The sequence below is a fragment of the Struthio camelus genome, chromosome 5 (assembly GCF_040807025.1).
Source record: "Struthio camelus isolate bStrCam1 chromosome 5, bStrCam1.hap1, whole genome shotgun sequence".
In the NCBI taxonomy this organism is placed as follows: domain Eukaryota; kingdom Metazoa; phylum Chordata; class Aves; order Struthioniformes; family Struthionidae; genus Struthio; species Struthio camelus.
This window is the reverse complement of record NC_090946.1, coordinates 76,183,359-76,202,261: the sequence shown is the minus strand read 5'-3', so window position 1 is coordinate 76,202,261 and position 18,903 is coordinate 76,183,359. Positions and strand designations below refer to the sequence as shown.

The window sequence follows — 18,903 nt, the reverse complement described above, 5'->3', positions numbered from 1 at the left end:
GCTTCTGAACATAATAAGCACTAAACTAATGTCAAATTTATTTTCAGGTGACTGAATATTTCTATGGGTTTGTCCCTACGTTGACTTAGGAGCCCCAATCTCACTGAAAGTCCATGTTGTTTAGGTTCCTACATCACCACAGCTTTGCAGTGCTGACTGTGTTAAGGGCTGGTTTGCAGGGCCCAAGGACCACATTTTAAAGGATGTTTAAACATTTCCAACTCGATGAGAGCAGCAACTTTTTCTGAAAACCCACCAAAATCCTTCCTGACACTTTTAACTTCTAAATATCTGGCTCTAAATCAAAATAGATCCAGAAGTCTAGCTCTAAATCCAAACGCAAGTATTTAAGTAGAGTCTAACACTTAATCCTCTATTTAAATGTTTGCTGAATAAGGGTTTGACCCCTTAAACACCTGCACATGTGAAAAACTTCAACTAGACGTGAAAATTTTACACAGAGGCTAAGTCTACCTTGGCAGACAGTGCAGACAAACAACAGATGCTGAGGACCTGACATTCACTCTGCACATTTGGAGGACTTAGGACTCACTCTGGTCTGGTCCCACGGACAGGATAGCTACAAGTGGCAGAAGTGCCTTAGGTGCTTCTCCGCATCCTCTGGTTTGGTGATGATGATGGACATCACCTTCAAAAACACACTCCTGACCCCACTAAAACAGCAACGTAGACACAGACACCTGATGCATTTTCAGGTTTTGACCCTGAGAACAAGTAGCAGCAGCAGCAGCAGAAAGCCCATTTAAGGATCCAAAAGCTGTCCCTTCCTGCCAGGCTGCTTCTGGGCAACGTGCTGGGCTACCACCATGACAGGCAGTTCATGGCTGACAGCTCAGGTTCTGAAGTAGACGCCATGGCACAAAGGGAAGCTACAAAATAAGGTTGCTTCCAATTCTAATAATATCCAAGCTCTTTATTTTAGCAGTTATTAAAAGGAAATTAAAATGAATTGAACAGCGGTGGTATCTCCATTGATTCTCAGTACCTCTAGTAGCCCCTTGTTGAAGGTTAGTGATTTTATAGTCTTGGGACAGAAAAGGCAATATGTTTCAACGCTTCCTTCTTTTAAGAACTTGCAGCATTTCACTCAGCTCTATTTTGGGAACACAAACCAGAGTCATATTTTATCTGATCTTATTACTCTTCGTGGTCAGAGACTCTACTTCTGCCTTAGGTATTGCATCCAGTAAAACCATTACGAACATTTCTCATGTAGAGTGAAATAAAATTTGCGAGTACTTAATTTCCTTGTTTTTATTTTCCAAGAAATAAAATAAAATCTATAATGTAGAATCATCCCTTAGAAAGGTTATAACTGCATTCTTATTGAATTGCTTTTAAACAATGCTATGTGTTTTGAAGTAATTAACTGCAACACATAATACACCTGATATACTTTATAAAACAAGTTGCCTTAAAATGCTCTCCTTATCACAGAGTAACATATCCTTTATCTAACGTACTGTTTGAAATTACCCTTTACAGTTAATTGTCCTTGCCTATAACCACAATTCAAAACCTGGTTTACAGACATACTCGGCACAGTTACATAATTTACAGAAAATAGACCATTTCTGAAATGCACAAAATTGCTTAATGGATTTGTTCTCTGAGGTGGATGCTGGACAGAATTGAGTTCTGCTTTCAGCAGCTGCAGACTGCAGTTAAAAAGCCAGAATTCAGTAATAGGGGCTATTATGGTTTTCCCATTGAAATGTGAGCAAAATACCTGTTTTCTTTGTAAATGTAAGGTAATACATAGCTAATTTAAGCCAAGAGGTTGAATGCAGAGGATGCTCCCTCAGAAACCCTGCATGATGTTCTTTGTGTTACAGAGAGTATCCAAATGAGATATAAATAAAATCACCATTCACAATCTTGAGAAGATCTTTTCGTTGTCTTTGGTTCAGCGAGATAGCAATTATACCAGGTTCCTCCAAAAGGGGCTGAGACATGCTAAACACTGAATTTATTCACTTCCTCATGAGTCACCAGCCATCTGATTTCAATGGTGAAGCGGTTACTTGGAGAAGGAGACAATTTAAAAGGTAAAGTTGCTATCTGTCCACTGCCAGTGCTCACCGTTTCTCAGAAGGTAAACAGAAGTGGGACATTAGCTCCTGAGTATTGTGGTTTATCCTCTTCAGAAAGTATAAAATCTTGGAGGTGTTTAAGAGCTTTTGAATGTGCTATTTACACACACACACACACACACACTCTTCTGAGTCTCATTTGTCCGTTATAAATACACCAAGGAACGTACTGAAAGAAAACAAAACCTAACAAATCCTCTAAAACAACGTATGTTTTCTCATAAATCCGGAGATTAATGTATTATACTTTGGCCCTATTAACTGTAGTTCGCAGCATACAGAGTAGTAATTATCCATTCAAGTTTTATTTTAGACAGCATAACTAACTGAAAAAACTCTTTCACAACAGACAATTTAACCGGTAGGTCTCAAACACCAGCTACTTAAAGCAGCAGTCTTTATATCCCTGCTGAATGGGCGGCAAAGCTCTGCGTGCCCAGTCTTTTCGGGGAAGTCCTCTTCTCCCTGCTCTGACAGTGCCCTAAGCATGCATGAAAAAGGGAAAGCAGTAAAACGAGACCGGGAACCTTTTACATACTTTTTCTGCTTGATACGAAGAATTACACAGAGGAGAGGGTAGAGGAGAGTCAGGAACTGGGTGTTACTGGAATAAAGCTGGCAGGCCCACGGGTGTATGGATTTGGGGGCTGACAGAACCATGGAAACCTGGAGTACCCATGCAGAGATACTGGTCATGGGTATAGCTTGTACTGAAATAGCTACGCTGGAATCATCCTCAAGGAGAACAACCATGTGCTGGTACAATAGGTACATATGCCTGCATATAAACATACACATGCATCCTTGCCTGTATGCATGTATGTACATAGAATATATATATGTGCATATATGCATAGCGTATGTGTGTGTAGGCATATGTATAGTACATGTTTACGGAGAGAGATCTACACAGTATAGAACTATGTACTAGATAATTACATGATACACAAGCTTCTCTCCTATATAGAAGCAGCGATGCTGCTAAAAAGCTTCGTCCCCAGGCACCTACTCTGCAGCCAGGCAGCTCTGTAACGTGCATAGCACTGCGTGCTTTTATAAGGGTTGTATGTACACTCTCGAAATATTTAAAATTCTAAGTTAAAAGTTAAATTTAAAACTTAGAAACTCTTTCTTCTTTTTCATCACCCATCACTCCTTCATCCCCAGACAGAGATTTAACTGGTAGCAGGGGTATGACTGAAAATGTCAGGAAACGGGGGGATTTCTGGGGCCAGATATTCTCCACAGCTTTACTCAATGGACTGACTTGCCAGTTCGTGAGACTCTGCATTTCACGCTTGGACTGCTCAAGCAGACCTAATCTTAAAGGCCTAATGAATCCCCAGGGGCCTGCAAAGGGAATGAAAAAGTCCTTGGATTCACAGAGGGGAAAGACTCTCATTAAACAGCGTCTCAGAACCTGTATATATCTATAAAAAGACAAAATTTACTGTTCTATAGCTGGGGACAGAAACTGAGCCAAGAAATATCCTAGTAGACGTAAGAACCTGATGGGGCCTTTGGGAAAACGTTTGGACAAGCAATTTTTTCATTATAATAAATATAAATATAATAAATTCCAGGTGGAAAACAGCTCTGAGAAGAAAAACTCATAGAAGGGGCCAATACTCTGTCTCAAGGTGACAGGTCTTGGGAATGGGAATAAATTTGGAAAATATATGCTGTGCAGTCTTAGCTAAAAGACTAACTATCCCTTCCTCCATTTTCAAAACATCTCCCAAGACCCATCAGCCACACTAGCAAGGCCAAATGTTTTGGATAAGTAGGCTTTCCATCATGATATGCTCAAATGTTGCGTCGCTTAGGAAAAGCATAGGCAACACATGCTTTTTTTATTGTAGCAACCAGTTGCTTTTTCAGATGCCCGGGCATCCAGGAAGCAGCTCGTGCGTGCACTCAGACACATCTCAGATGGACCGTGAAGTTGCTTTACCTGAATGCAGCCAATCCCACATTCACATTTACTGCACAAGCACAGAGCGGCCCTATTGGTCATTTGAAATGTGCTGTGATCTCTGGGCCTGCTGATGCCCCAAATAAGCATATTATTACTAGCATATGCTAACCAGGACCTTCTAAATACCATGGTTAGTCCCCATTGTAAACATGAAAAGCTGGACCTGGGGCAGGACTAAGAGTAAAACTGAATTACAAAAACTGTACAAAACTGTATCAATACAGATACAAAACTGTATCAATACAGAGAAAAACTGATACAAAACTGTATCAATACAGAGAAAATGTTCATCTAATTAGCTCTGGTACCAAAAGCAATGAAGTGATGGCAGCATGCACAGATGTGGAGGACAGTGATCAAATATCAAGTCCCTGCAGCCATAATCACACCGCTACTGATACGTATGTGGCTGCATGTGACTATGTATCTACAATCAAACCTCTGGCTGCAGGACAGATATATCCCAAATTAATGGATGAACCCAATGAGCAAGGAAGGAACCCTCTCCTTTTACTCACAGGGCCTCTGTGATGGTTTGGCAATAAGTAAGCTGTGCAACTCCTTGCCTGGAAGCTAGCTGCAACGATTCATAAAATGATGGGATGAATTCATGGAAGAAAATCCATCTATGGTTATTAAATACAAAGCTCTCCTTTTGGGTGAGGAAGATCCCGAGACACAATTTACTGGAGGGTAGGAGAATATTCTCGGGAAGTATCACTGTATGCTTTATCTTTCTACTTTCTCCTATGCATCCATTACTGGTCATTTTTGGAGATTCATTCAGGCTACTGGGCTGGCTGGGTTTGTGGACCTAGCTGTTGGTGTCCAAAGAGGCAATTTGGAAATGAGCAATATGTGCTGAAATGACTACTAGATTGTGAGAAAGGGCTCCTTGCCTCTGTCAGTGTTTTAGTCAAAACCTCCCTAGGGTATCCAGAACTTCCTTGAAAATCACTTCAGAGCTGGGCACTGAACAGTCAGAAATTCCACTCTACACAACTGCACATAAAGTTCAGAATGATGGGAAAAAACAGCATTTCTAGCATTTGAAACATTTTCCAAGTGGCCAGTAAAGAAATCAGTAACAAGAGACTGTCAAAGCTCCCAGTCCATGCTGGCAAAGCTGCTTTGCGTTATTTAATACAGTGTAACCTTCCCCACCAGCACCTAAAACAAACAAAAAAACCTTTCTTCATACAAAGAGGACCAAATGACTACTCCAAGGAGAGCAAAAGGTCTATACAGACACTCCTCTATTAGTGAAGGCTTTATGATCCCCACCTCTCACACTTTCACTGCACGTCTCCCATTACTTCATATTTTCCTGAAAGCCCTAGCTCCTGGAGACAGTGAATCTCAGTTTTGATTTTATATAAAATTAAGTTTCTATCCTTCCTGGCCGAAGAAATAAATTTGAAAGTATCATTCCCACCAAATTCAAAACTCATAAGGCAAATCAGATTGCCTCAAACTGTTAGCCTGATTTAAAAGAAATATATCACATGATTTTTAATAACTTTCCTTTTCTTGGGCTGCCAAGACTTTTTTGGCTTTGGCAATGAAGCGTGCAGGTCTAATTCAAAAACACCTCAGTTCAGGGGAAGGAATCTTTCTGACATTAGAGGGTGCAGATCACATCTATAATACAGAAGCTGGCATTAAATTAAGATTGATGCCTCTTTTTATATTTAACTATTGTGCAGATAGAGATGAAAACATTCTAAACTTACAAAATAATCTGAAAAATAGAGCATTCTCTTCAACTTTGTCAGTAAGAGCTAACAACACCTCGAAACAAGCATCAGGAGGACTAAATCTTAGGTGGTACTATGTATGCTAACCTGGACCTGCAAGATGGGACAGCTCATTATTATAAGGAACATGCTTAATAAGAATTGCATGTCACAGAGCCACAAGCCATTGGTTCTGAAATTAGCCCTCATTCAAGCATCGTACAAAACATTTTAGAAGGTTCAGCACTTAAAAAACAACCTACATCACCTTAATTATTGCAGTCCTGCTAACTTTAAAAAAAAATTCTTTCTTTTATAGATCATTTTCTTCTTAGTTAATTTACAGCTTTAATTCACTGGAACAGAATGGACTCTTCCTACAGCTGAAATGGGACAGAGGCTGTTCCATAAATTACTGCCAGGTGCATATTGCTCACCTGGGGAAACTCTCACAACTAGTTTGTCTTGTCTTACTTTACATGAAAAACAACAACAACAAGAAATATCAGGAGCTGATTTTACATAGGGGCAAACTGTGCTGCCTTCATTCCATTTGTAAAGTAACCCATGCTGGCAGCTAAACTAATTAAAACTATAGAATTAGCTGCTAATACTGTGAGATGGCATCAGACTGGCAGTTTTTAATGCCATACTGTGTATCACACAGAGTTAGTCTTGTCTTGTGCAAAGCGTAAGCCCACCTGTGAAACATCAAGGAAATTCAAAGTTTTGACGCACAGATTCCTAATACTGCATTACTAATACCCACGGACGAGAGCTATGGAGCGCCTGAGTTTCCTGCTCACGTATGGCAGTTGTTACTTCCTCAGCCCCTAAAAGAACTTTCCCCTGTGTGATTGGGTTAATCTTCTGACCTCCAAATACATGTAAAATTAAGAGTGGAAAAAGGTTAATCCCTACTTTCAACTATGTTGCCAAAAATCAAGAAGCTATCCCACTTGTTCTCTTGCTTTCCTGAATGTCCCTAATAAAGGGTAATATTCCCTTTCCAGGCCAAACAATTAGAAGTAATTCATGGAGCAGTGCTTTCCTAAGTGAAACTCTGGCTCCTCTAAAAATAATAAATCCAATAAACACCATGGTTGCACTGGGACTATATGCAGAACATGCTTAGAATTAACATAAATCACATAATGGAAAGGAACAACCTAACTGAATGCATATGGGAGCAGGCCCCTAAGCGTGGCTAAAACATGAGCTATTAGATCTGAATTCACCCTGGTGTGACTATCAAAATTCAATTCATGGAGCAGCAGCCCCCACTAGGAGGCTCAATATATTTTTATTGCTATGCCGTTTGAGCAATATTTTTGATCAATTCCTACAATCAACGTTTGAACGTAGTGGGTCATTAGTTTTCTGCTGGCAAAAAGACTTCTTTAAGCCTCGTTAATCAATCTTCATGGTTTAAGTTACTCTACAACTTATGCAGTCAGCAGTGCTACCACAAGAAGCTGGAAAGCAGCTTCCAGAAATAGGTGGTTGGCACTGCCACTTACACAAAATGCCTTGCCAGGAGCAAATTCAGGTTAATTGCAGCAGGGTGGATTGCTATCTGCCCTATGCTAGCAGATGCCTGCTTTCATTAGCCTGAGGGGCTTCGAGCCCTCTGTCCTTCCTAAGACTTCCCCACTGATAATACTTCCCCATACAGAGCAGCGCTAGTTAAATTGTTTACTCCTACTTGAGCCAGTGGAAAACTACTGATGTGGCTTCTCAGGGTCACCTTGCTTTTGCTAGCAAAGTTTTGGGAATTAGAGCCAAGACTCTTTGTCCTTCCCCGTCATCCTGGCAACTGCAGACAAGCTATGTTAAAATGGCTGGACCTTGTTTTCTCCAGCAAAGTAGCTCCCCTTTGCACCAGCTCCAAATGCAGTGCCTTCTCTGTTGGACCAGCAGTTAGGGCACGGGAAAGGTAGGAGACTGTCCCCGAGAAATGAAGATAAGGCATGTAACAGGGCACCTGGGTACCTTCATTAATGAATCCTACAAACTGCAGATCTCTAGGCCCAATTAGAATCATCCTCCTATTTGACTGATTTCTGTAATGTTTATTACTGCAGCAGCTGGGCATCTGGATTACATACAAACGAGAAAAAATTCAAACCAGGGGAGAACAAAACGTCACAGCACTGCAAGCTGCCCTGTCAGTCACTGGGTTTCACCTGTGTTCAAGGCCAAGAAAGGCCAAAGCTGGGGCCTTTGAGCCAAGAAAACTGCTGCTAAACAAAGAGAGGGTTTTCTCAATGATATAGACTGCTGAAAGCACCTGGCTGGGATGGTAAGCCTACTGCGGACAGAGTCTCAGCAGGCAAGGAGGTCAGTCAGTGTCTCTGGCCATGAGGGTTCATTTCCCCTTATCTCCCCGCTTTTCCTTGTCCGCTCTGAGCCACACTGGTCCGTGCTCCTCTGGTACTAGTCCTGGCAGTTGCTGGATCCCTCCATGAGCCAATTTAACACATGAAAATGGCAGAAAATTGTCCTGTTGCAATATAGGTGGTTCCTTTGCCGTTTTCACACATTAAATCAACTCCCAGAAGGGCCTGAGAAACACCAGGGAGGGCAGAAGGATGGGATTGCAGCCGAGAGTATCTTCCCTCTATGGGTGAGCACGGTGAAGAAACAACAATACCCTCGGATGAAAAACACTATTAAGAATAACAAGTACTGTTAACAAGTTGCAAAGTACTAAGTCCTAAGCAAGCTCAAGAGGCCGAAATGGATGGCTCTCTGGGGAGTGCAGGCTGGCGTACGGCATGTCCGACAGTGGCAGCAGTTCCTTGGTGGGGGGAGAGGGAGGCACGCGGCAACTGGGGAGAAGGGGCAGCAGCAGGAACAGCAGACAGCCCCATATGGATCATGAAATGCCAGCCACACTTCTGCTGTGACCTGACGCGTTAACTGGGACCAGTTTCCAATGGATACGTATCCTACTTCCATTCTAGGTTATTGCTGCGGGATGGGGAAGATTGACAGTATAACTCTGTAAGTTGACTTTTCCTTGGAAAAACAGTGCAAAAGCAGATGCTCGGAGTATTCAAGACACACTACACAGGTTTTCGTGCCTGGCAGAAGTTTTCAAACCTGGACTTCCTCTTACGCAGATTCACTCTCCTTGTGCCTGAACTTCTCAAGATGGAAGCAATCAATAGCAATGATGTTCTCAAACATTTGATCTGCGGTCCCTATTTCAGATGCCATAGCTGTCTCTATAAATGTCTTCATAAATACATCTGAAAGGCATTTTCTTCCGCAAGTGAATTTTTGGATAGGACATCTCATAATTACTCAATTTACTATTGTTTTAAATAACGTTAGAGCATGGGAAAACTCCTCAGTTTGCCTATTACTAGCAGTGGCAGTTTATCTTGCTTTAAGTCAGATTTATACCTTCTACCAGTCCGTGTATCACATAATAAATGTAACTCTGAGTCAGTGAATTGGCTGTCAGCCGTCATAGCAGAATCGAAGGCACTTGGGGTAATTAAAGCCAATTCACTTTAGATACAGTTAAAAGTCTCCCCAGTCAAATGGAGAATATCATAAATACTAAATTCACAATATCTATCAGGTAGGAACAACAAATTCTCACTGTTATTCCAAACACACAATATTCATTAATAAATGCAATAGTTTTGCATGTAATCCACTTAGTGATGGTTTCCAGTTTAGTAAATTGCACATTTACTCTTTATTTTCATTTTAACACCCTGAAAACCATTTATTTAGTTAAATGCTGCTACTTATTTTTAAAGCTTTTCTTTTTTTTAAATCGCTGTAAGCCAACATAAGAGATCCTGTCGTGACTAAGATTAATAATGAAAATGAAATGGCCTAGTGAGCTGAAGTACAAGGAATATTTTACTATGGAAACTGCAGATTTAGGAGCTTTCAGCATAATGACTTCACATCTCAATAAGATAACATATTCATTCTTACATCAAATCTCTCTTTTTAAAGCCCATAATATATTCTAGAGTACAGAAAACTGCACCAGGTATTTCAAAAGAGTGTGGATGTGCATCTTCCTGAGTTCATACTCTCCAGTTGGGAAGACTTGGGTATATGCCCTTAGGAAGCTGTCTCCATGCAGTCCCATCCACACACCTGCACATGCAACCTGTCACACACTAGCGCAGCGCACGTGTACACAAACTTGTATGGCAACACATCAGGAATCTACTTTGGCTACATGCTTGTCCAAATTTCTGCTTTCCTCCCTCTTGCTGCCAGCCGAGGAGGATCTGAAGCATTGATTCATGACCAGTAACGACTCCCAAGATCTTCCCTTCTTTTTCCACATGCCAAAACAACGCACAAGTGTAATTACCCACCCTCATCTCCCCAGGCAACTGTCCCCATGAGATACAAGAGGAAGCCACAGAGTCCTCCAGAGCCACCCCACTGAGCTGCCCTTAAAGAGAAGAAACAGTATGGAGACTCAGTGAGGATGTAAGTGGTCCCCAAGGACAAGACTGCCCAGAGGATGTGCCTTCAAAGAGCCACAGCTCTAATTTAAGAGAAGTTAATATTCAGCAGGAGACCAGTTCTGCTGTCTAGGAATCTATTTTAAACAGCCAAGACAGGTTTTGGCCAATTTTCAAGGAGAGCCACCAGCTCTTCATCACATTGCTCTGGTGACTAAGGATGATTCCTGCCTCAAAGCTACTGCTGACCACTCAGTCCTGCCATCAGCTACACCAGTCCCAATCTCACAAAGGTTAGTGAAAAGTCTGCATTAGGCTCTTTCCCACCCACTGCTGGCAAACCAGACAACACAGTGGAGTGACTTGGTGACTGACCTGGAACTTCCTCCATTTTGGGGATTTCTCCCTCCCTACTGTGGCACTGGCTGGAACAGATGGTACATTCCTGTCTTGGCATGGTCAAATCCCACTGTTTATTTTCTCTGAAGCCAGTTCACTAAAAGTGACAATTCTGCTACCCTGAGGAGACTGCACGTGTTAGTCTGGGCTAGAGTACAGACAAATGAAAAGGCCAGGGTGAAGGTTAACATGGAAATCCTGAGACTGATATAAAACAATGGGCATTTCTTCTGGTAGGATATTCAAAGAATTTCAAGCACATTCTCTTCTGCCCAGAGACTCTGTAACTGTGACCAGTAAGCCATACTGGGCAGGAAGAGCATTCTCAGTGGAATAAAAGATGAAGGGTTTGTGGCTCCAGTAGTATCTCTGGAGACATCACATCTCCATCTTATGACAACCACTAGTCTCCTGTAGTCCCAATTGACACTAGTTATTATTTGAAGCTATGCAAAAGGAAAATATATCCAAATGACACTGGTCAGACCGCTTCTGCTTAGATAAAGCTCATTCCACACAGAATATGCTGATACTGCTCTGTTCCCTGAGTTCCTAGCTACTATTCTAGGAGCAAACTGGTCACAAGGTAAAACTATAATTAGAGTGATCCAAGGCTTTCAATGTCTATTTTTTTTTCATAGAGAAAGAGCCTTTTTTCTTTCCTCATGTGGCTGCTCTGAGTTACTAAAGCTGTGTATCATAATTTCATTAGTGAAAAAGTGTGGGGCAGGGAGAGATTTCTAAAAGTTATACATGAAATAATCGTAAACTAATAACCTGTGAAATGCAGGGAGCAGAGCATATTTTCCCTCTTCAATAGCACGGCCTCCCTTCCACAGTAATGAGATTTACATTTTTTCCTTTAAAGTTGCCACCCGAACACTGTTGGCTTTTGTGGCAAACTGGAAGTTCCTTCATGAGTATGTTTTCTCCTCCCTTCCTGCGGTGCTGGCTCTAGCAATTTGTTCCTACTACTTTATGTTCGAAAAGAAAACTCTGTTGCTAACTCCTTTATTCCCTACAGAAATACACGTCCTATTTGTCTCCTCCTACTATTACCTCTACTTCAAGGTTTACCATACACTCCGTAAGATGCTTCAACTGAAACAGAATGAAATAAGACACCAAACTGCTGGACAACACCGCATTGATGTCTTTACAGCTGTAGACCATCTTACCAGAGGACCATTAGCCTGACCTTGATATATCTGTTTCAGTAGAAGACCTATCCCCTGGTATAGGGAAACAGACCTATCCTCTTTTTTCAGTCACAGTCTAGCAATAGCATATTCTTAGGCCAAACAAAAACTGGGGAGACCAGAGAAAGAGACAGCATGAAAGGAAAGGGAGAAGGAAAAAAAGAATGGAACAGAATGAAATTCAACTAATGCACATGCAGGGCACAAGTGAAACTGTGAGGATGCTGCTGCTCAGACTGTATTCAAGTACAGCCTCAATGGCTGTGCAGAGCTTGGATACATGGTGACAAGCACATCCTGTTGAGATGGACCATTAGATATTGCCAGGTAACCTTCACATCACGCAGGATGATCAGATGAACCTGACAAAACAGCCGACCCATTACTCAGAGAGTTAAGAAGCGTTTCAGTAGAGAAAACAGTACCTAAAATAGCCACCACCTCGTCGTCCTGGATGACTTCTAGAGATCCTGAGACCACAAAGCAAAGAGCATCAACGCTTTCCCCGGCATGATAGATGAGGTCTCCTGGGGCGCAATGGATTGTCTGAAACTCCACAGCCAGGGCTCGCAGGCAGCCATCACTAGCCAGCCGAAAGGCAGGGTGTTCATTAAAAACTTTCCGGTTTAGGTGTACACAAATATCTGCTCTCATGTCCTTTGGGCAAATTGAGAGAACCTGAATAAAAGAAAGATGAAAAATAATCAGCTGGGACTATGACGGTGGGTCAGTGCGTGCTTTACGAAATAACTGAATGCATCGTTTCACCTGTGTTGATCTCAAGCTTCTGGCAGGAGTTTTATCTTGAATGGGGGTAGTATTACTCATCTACCTATCTCTTACTTTGAGAATTGCTGGCAAAAGGGTGATGTAGAAGAGAAGGACTACTCTGTTATTCTATTCTTAACACTCCTTACACTTGTTTTCCAGAATTGCAAGTGGCACTACCTTGACCCTTTTATGGTTATCTCTTTAGACCCAGCACCCAGACTATCTGCCACTGCTATGTTCAGTCACTGCAGGAGCAAAGAACGGATGCTCAGAGCTACAGCAATCTGAAGACATGCAGAGATGAACCATTCGCAACGCAACCATGGTATTTTGCTCACACACTGAAACTCGAGTCTTCAAAAATTTCAGTGACGCTTACCAATGTGTATCTAAACACACCTAGGGTTTAGTTTCAGTACTGTACAGACTTACAATAAGATACCTGCCCTGGAGGGCTTACAGACTAGAAAAGAGTTTGAGACTAGAGGAAAAAGAAAGTATTATGAAACTTTATGCAAAGTAAAGGTGAGTGAAAAATTGCCCTGTGAAAGATGTCTTCTTAGCAGACCAATTAAATAAGACCTTCAATTAAATTCTTACCTTAAGAAGCTTTCCCTATTGAAATAGTATCACAAATACATCTGAAGAAAGAAACTGAAGACCTGTGGGTCCTTGTAAACTGCATGTTTAATATTTGCACATCCTTCTAAATCCACTAATTTCTTATAATCCTAAAATACATGTCCCCCTCTGCATGACAGCTAATTGCACTGAGAATCACAAAAAATCTTTTAAAGTTTTGCTAGCATAAAAAACCAAAAAAAGCGTAACATTGATTGCACTCTGGAAGTCTCCTATAAAGGAGACTACAGATCAATAGCACTGGCTAATTTCTCATTGTATGGAATTAAGCTGGCAGCTTGCTCTGGAGACAACGCAAATAGGTGTTCACACATGGATGTACAGATTCTCAGGCAGGGGTAACTGTAAGCATCTACAGTAACCTCTTGCACTATGGATCAAGTCATAACTTTCGTATTAATTCCAGAATATCTAGTAGAACTGTAGCTTTGCTTTTAAAAGACCTTGATTTCACATTTTCAAATGATAGAGGTTAGTTCTTCCAATAGATAGCTACTCTCTCAGTCTAACACTGTGAAGCGCTGGATGTCCTTGGTCCATCCACATAGCATGAGGTCTTCTCTCTTACAACCTTCTGAGATCAAGCAGCTAATTAGTTTTTATTCCACTTGATACAGACTAAGTCCATTTTGTCTAGTGCTGTTTTCTTTACTAAAACATTACATAGAACAGGTTCAAATCCCTTGCCTAACTCTATTTTATCATAACAACTAATAATAAATGTTTGGCATGACATATTTTTCATAAACCATAATTTTGCATGCCTTGCCTGAGCCTCTGCAGCCCATGTCCCATATCACCTTTTCCATGATTTTATTAGGGGTAGAGGTCAAATTTACTAACTTATACTTACCTAAATTATTCCATTTACCATTTGAAATAGGGACATACAATAGTTTTTCCAGTTTAAAAAAAAAAACAAAAAAGTTACTTTTGAGGGTGATTGTTTCATCTCAGCCCCACTTCTGGGTCATACAGAAAGCTTATCTTTATTACAATAAAATAGGAAGATGCCATCTTTCTTCTTTTCAATAACAACTTCATGAAAAATTCTGCTTTCATTTGCATCATGATTGATGATTTTTAACATTCTTATCTACTATTGGGCCTAAATCTTTGTTAGGCGTTTTTTATGTCCCTTTAATGCTTTCAATAACATAAGTGCTTCTGACCTTAAAAGGCCATGAGCTGTGAATTCTCAAACACTGCTCTTACAGAAAAGCGTGTGTATTCATATATGATTTTGATTTCCAAATGTTATGTTTTAAGCTTTCAAATTTCAGGAAAAACAACTGAAGATTTTTTTTAAATGCATCCAAAAAGTGGTTAAACTACTGCAGAGGATGCTGGGGTTAGGACCCAGAGAGATTCCCAAAATTACGGGACCCTTTGCTTTTGTACTGTAAATGAACTGTGTTCCTCCAGAACACAGCATGCAAAGACGCATATTATTTCCTCACAAATGCAGAGTTAAATATAGATATTAAAAGTGAGCACTCCAAGAGTTACTCTTTTTATAGTCACAACACCGTATCTATCATCACACATTGCAATCCAAAGAGACAGTAAAGACTCCACTGCGTTGAAAAAGCCAGGCTTAAAAATCGTAATTCAGGCATTTACTGATGTCATGATAAAGTGACTCTCCTAACGACATATTACTGTATATAAACGGAGAGGGACATTCATTTACAAGTACAACAGTAAAAGAGTTAGCTAGGGATGAATATTCTTTATTCCAGGTCTATTGTATGCTACTCTGCTAGTACTGAGAACAGAGAAGAAAACAGATGACAACCAAAATAAATAGTCATTATTAAAAGATTTGACAAAAGTGCTTTCTATGTAGATATATCTACAGAAAAAAAAAGGAGCAACAAGACAGATAACCTCAATATTCAGCTATGTGTTTACTATATGCTCCAGGTAAAGGACTACACCAGCTCTGACTTGGCTTTATGGATCTTCTTTTTGAGTTTACTAAAAACAATGTCATGAATCCAGAAGGATTCTCGCAGAGGCCACCAACTTCTCTTAGGTAAGTAGTAGTTGTACTTTAATAAGGGCATGGTGGTGGCACAGCTCAGAATCTGTAGTGATTTTCTTGCTCCCGTAAGAGACACATAATATGATACAGGATCACAGAGAAGCATTTGGAAGCTAATGATAAATCTTTCAAAGATCCTACAAGCAGAAAGAGATGCAGAAGCTGAGCACTTCACTTTCAGACAAAAATTCTTCTGGAAATGATCCTCTATTGCTAAAACATAAATTGGACACTTCTACTGTGAAATTCTCTTACTGACATCGCAGCATTTTTAAGATAGCATGTACCTAAATTGGATACCAATTAGTAGCAACATGTTTGCATTTGAGTCCAAAAGGTCATATAAACGCATGTACATAGGTGTAAGACAGAGAAATTCAATTTAAGGGCGAAAATATCCTGTAACGCTCAAGCTATTGTTTCACTATTAGAAAAATGCCTTCCAGCACTTCATGTTGGTAGAATTAAAGTTCATCTGGAAAACTTGTTCTATTCTGTGCACTATTTCAGCAGCCTAGCAAAAAAAACATCAGGACAAATTTCCAAAGAGGAAATTTCCTTGGAGATTTCAAGATCCTTCTCGGTGAAATCTGCAGTTTATAAACAAGGCAGGATGTTACGGTTGCTGACTCTGGTGCTTTACTAACTGATAGCTTTGGAACACACAACTCAGAGCAGCCGGTCTGCGGGGACCAGATGCTTTGTGCTTCTGCAAAAGTTGCTCTGTAATAAATCTGTAGCCACAGACTTCGCAGTCAGCTTTTCCTTATGCATCCAAGCATCATAAAAGAAGAGAACTTGCTACGTTTCAGTGCAAAATCAGAGGAGAAAGTTGCATTCTCCCTAAAGAAAAATCTTCGCTGAGTGAATAAGCTGTGTTTCTAACAGAAAAGAAGCCAGGCTCCATGTCACACATGAACAGCGCATATTTGTGCATGAAGACCCGAGCTACTATAAAGTTGAGAGAGGAGAAAGAAAAGCACAGATTAACATGTATCACTTCCCTTCTCTGTACAGAAAATTAAACCTGCTCAAAGTCATTATCAAACAACTGCTCGTTTCTGCTGTCATTGCCCCGTACTGATCAGCAACCAGCCAACACAAACCCTAAGACAACAGCAGTTAACGGAGAGATTCGACACGTGCAGTCACCTAGAGCAGAACATGCCAGGTCCCACCCCACAGCGTGCGGGAAATGTCGGTGGCAAGTGAAAAGTCTGTGGTTGCTGCTAGAGATCCAGGACAGCGGTAACCTGCTCTGGAAGGCTCAGAGGGAATTGGCACACCACATCTGTCCATCTCTTCTATTTGAGGTCTGGGAGGGGAGAATACAATTCCCTGGGAGGTTCGATCTGATTATTTCCTCTCCCGTTCCTTTCCCCCACACGCTCAGGCACTTTAAGATAAGCCCCCAGAATGGTCCAAAGAGCTCTACAGGGCGCAGAGATTATGAAGAACTCAAGGAAGAGCAAATGTATTGAAACAAAAACTGTATGGATTAAGAGTGTGTCCAAATAATAGCCTTTAGGAAGAGTTTAAATATTTTTTTTTAATCTTCCTCAGCTTGAAAACACTGCAGGACGGCTTAGCAAATATTACAGAATCTGTTAAGATTTGTTTACAAAGAGTACAGAGGCTAGTGAATGATGAATGATATCTATTTGCAATTCCTGTTCAGCACACACAATTCTCACTTTCTCAGGGTTGTAGCTAGAGGATATATTGACTGCTGTTAGAGGAAAGGGCTTAAACAGTCTTAGTGGTGGAATAACAAGGACCATTTGCTGGGTGAATAACAGTAATGAGTATCGGAGATATTCAGAAATGTCAGTCAACTTTGACACTAAATAAAATAAACTCCTCCAACTGCTAACCAGTTACAGTTCACAGAACCATTCTTTTTATTTCATTGGGAAAGGCCACTCTAGGCTTCAGACTTTCTCAGCAGTGATAATCAAGGTCAGATTTCTCCCAAGAGCACAACGCCCGCGAGACACCTGACCCAGTTATCTGGTTTTTTAGAAGGATTTGGCTTTGAGTGTTGAAGACTTTTGCTGACCTGCTAAAAGTGTTACATTTGGCGCTGGAGTGGGGCCAAAGAGACAAAGGTAAGAAAACAGATGATGGACAAATCACAGAGCATTTTCCTATAATAATCAGATAATTTTGTAAGTAGCTCAAAGGTGATGTATAGAGCTGATCAGTTATTAACCCTACATGCATTAGGGTAATCTTTAATATATCATATTGAATGTCTTGGCACTAAAAATTTAATTGAAGCAGGGATGGTATGCTACCTTTAACCGCCCTGACTAAAATCCAAGGTCACTGGGATTTAAATCCTTTTTTTAAATGCTCAGAAACTGAGATTCTGAAAATCGAGTCTAATTAACTGAGTTTGGTTTATTTTTTATTAGCAATATATGAGCTGAATCAGTGTTCAAAATGCCTAGATTTAGTGCTACATTAACAAAAATAACTACTTTTTAACTGAGTAACAATAACCAGCATTGAAGATTTTCAAAAATCCCTAAATACAGGGTTTAGATTACACTAAATTCAGTATTGTCAACACAGCTCAAATACAGCTAAATGCCTGAAAAACATAGTAAGGATATGTCACACCATCATGTGTTTTAGGGAAACAATTGGCTCACCAGTGCAAGGTCTGCTGGTTTGTCTGATATCATTTAATGCACTGAAAAGCACAGCAGGAAGTACACTAATGGCATCCACTGATGACACAAAGTAGAAGACCCTAGGTTGTCTAAGGGTTGTAAAAGTTTCAGAACAGTAGGTTTCAACATTTTCAGTTTTGCTATATATCTATCAAAAACACAGTCATTACATGATCATCTGATGGGGTGAAAGATAGCATACTACAGGGATTTCTATCATTACAAATCAGCTTTTTAGCTAATAGAAATAAAACATCAGAAAAAGTATAGTTTACATTAAAGAATCTCTCAAGTCACAACATTGTTTGGACTGCCAACTTCCGGCACAAATTATCATCCCTGGAAAGACGGAGTTGATCAATGCGTTATTTTAGCTTGTGCTTTTGCTGGTGGTGGCTTTATTAAGCATGCAGCATTAAGTAAAGAAGTCACTGAAAGGTGAAAGAATTAAGAAAAGAGATCTGGAGAACACCTTCCCCTAGATGTGGTCTCTGGAATTACAGTCCCTCTGTAAACTACATCACCTTGGTGGCAGAGCTCAGGAAAACACATGGCTCATCTAGGTAGGTACTTCCTCCCCTAAGAAACAAGTTTAAGAGCTGTTCTACAGCTGCGGTTTATAGAGATGGCTCTTTTACCTCAAGCATTAGAGACTCATACTTTCATTTGCGGCAATCCCAAATTCAACGCATCTTAGAGGCAAGATAACCGTGGGCCTAATCTTTCCTGGTTCTGCACAGTGAATTCAGGAGGTAAATAATCCATGCCCTCCATTAAGATGAAAGAGAAGGCCCCACTGGTGCACAGGCCCTGCTTTTGGACCTGTGTGAAAGACAGCGAGTCCATGACCGTCTCTCCTGCATCCCGCTCTCCAAAGAACCGTGGATTGCA

The 18,903-nt window shown here is 40.7% G+C and overlaps 1 protein-coding gene across 1 annotated transcript in view; it reads right to left on the bottom strand.

The window, feature by feature from the left end:
• KCNH5 (potassium voltage-gated channel subfamily H member 5) overlaps positions 1-18,903 on the bottom strand; it is a 161,292-nt gene that overhangs the window by 29,201 nt on the left and 113,188 nt on the right. Inside the window, 1 exon segment of the mRNA XM_068947353.1 lies at positions 12,300-12,552. Coding sequence (XP_068803454.1) covers positions 12,300-12,552 — 253 coding nt within the window.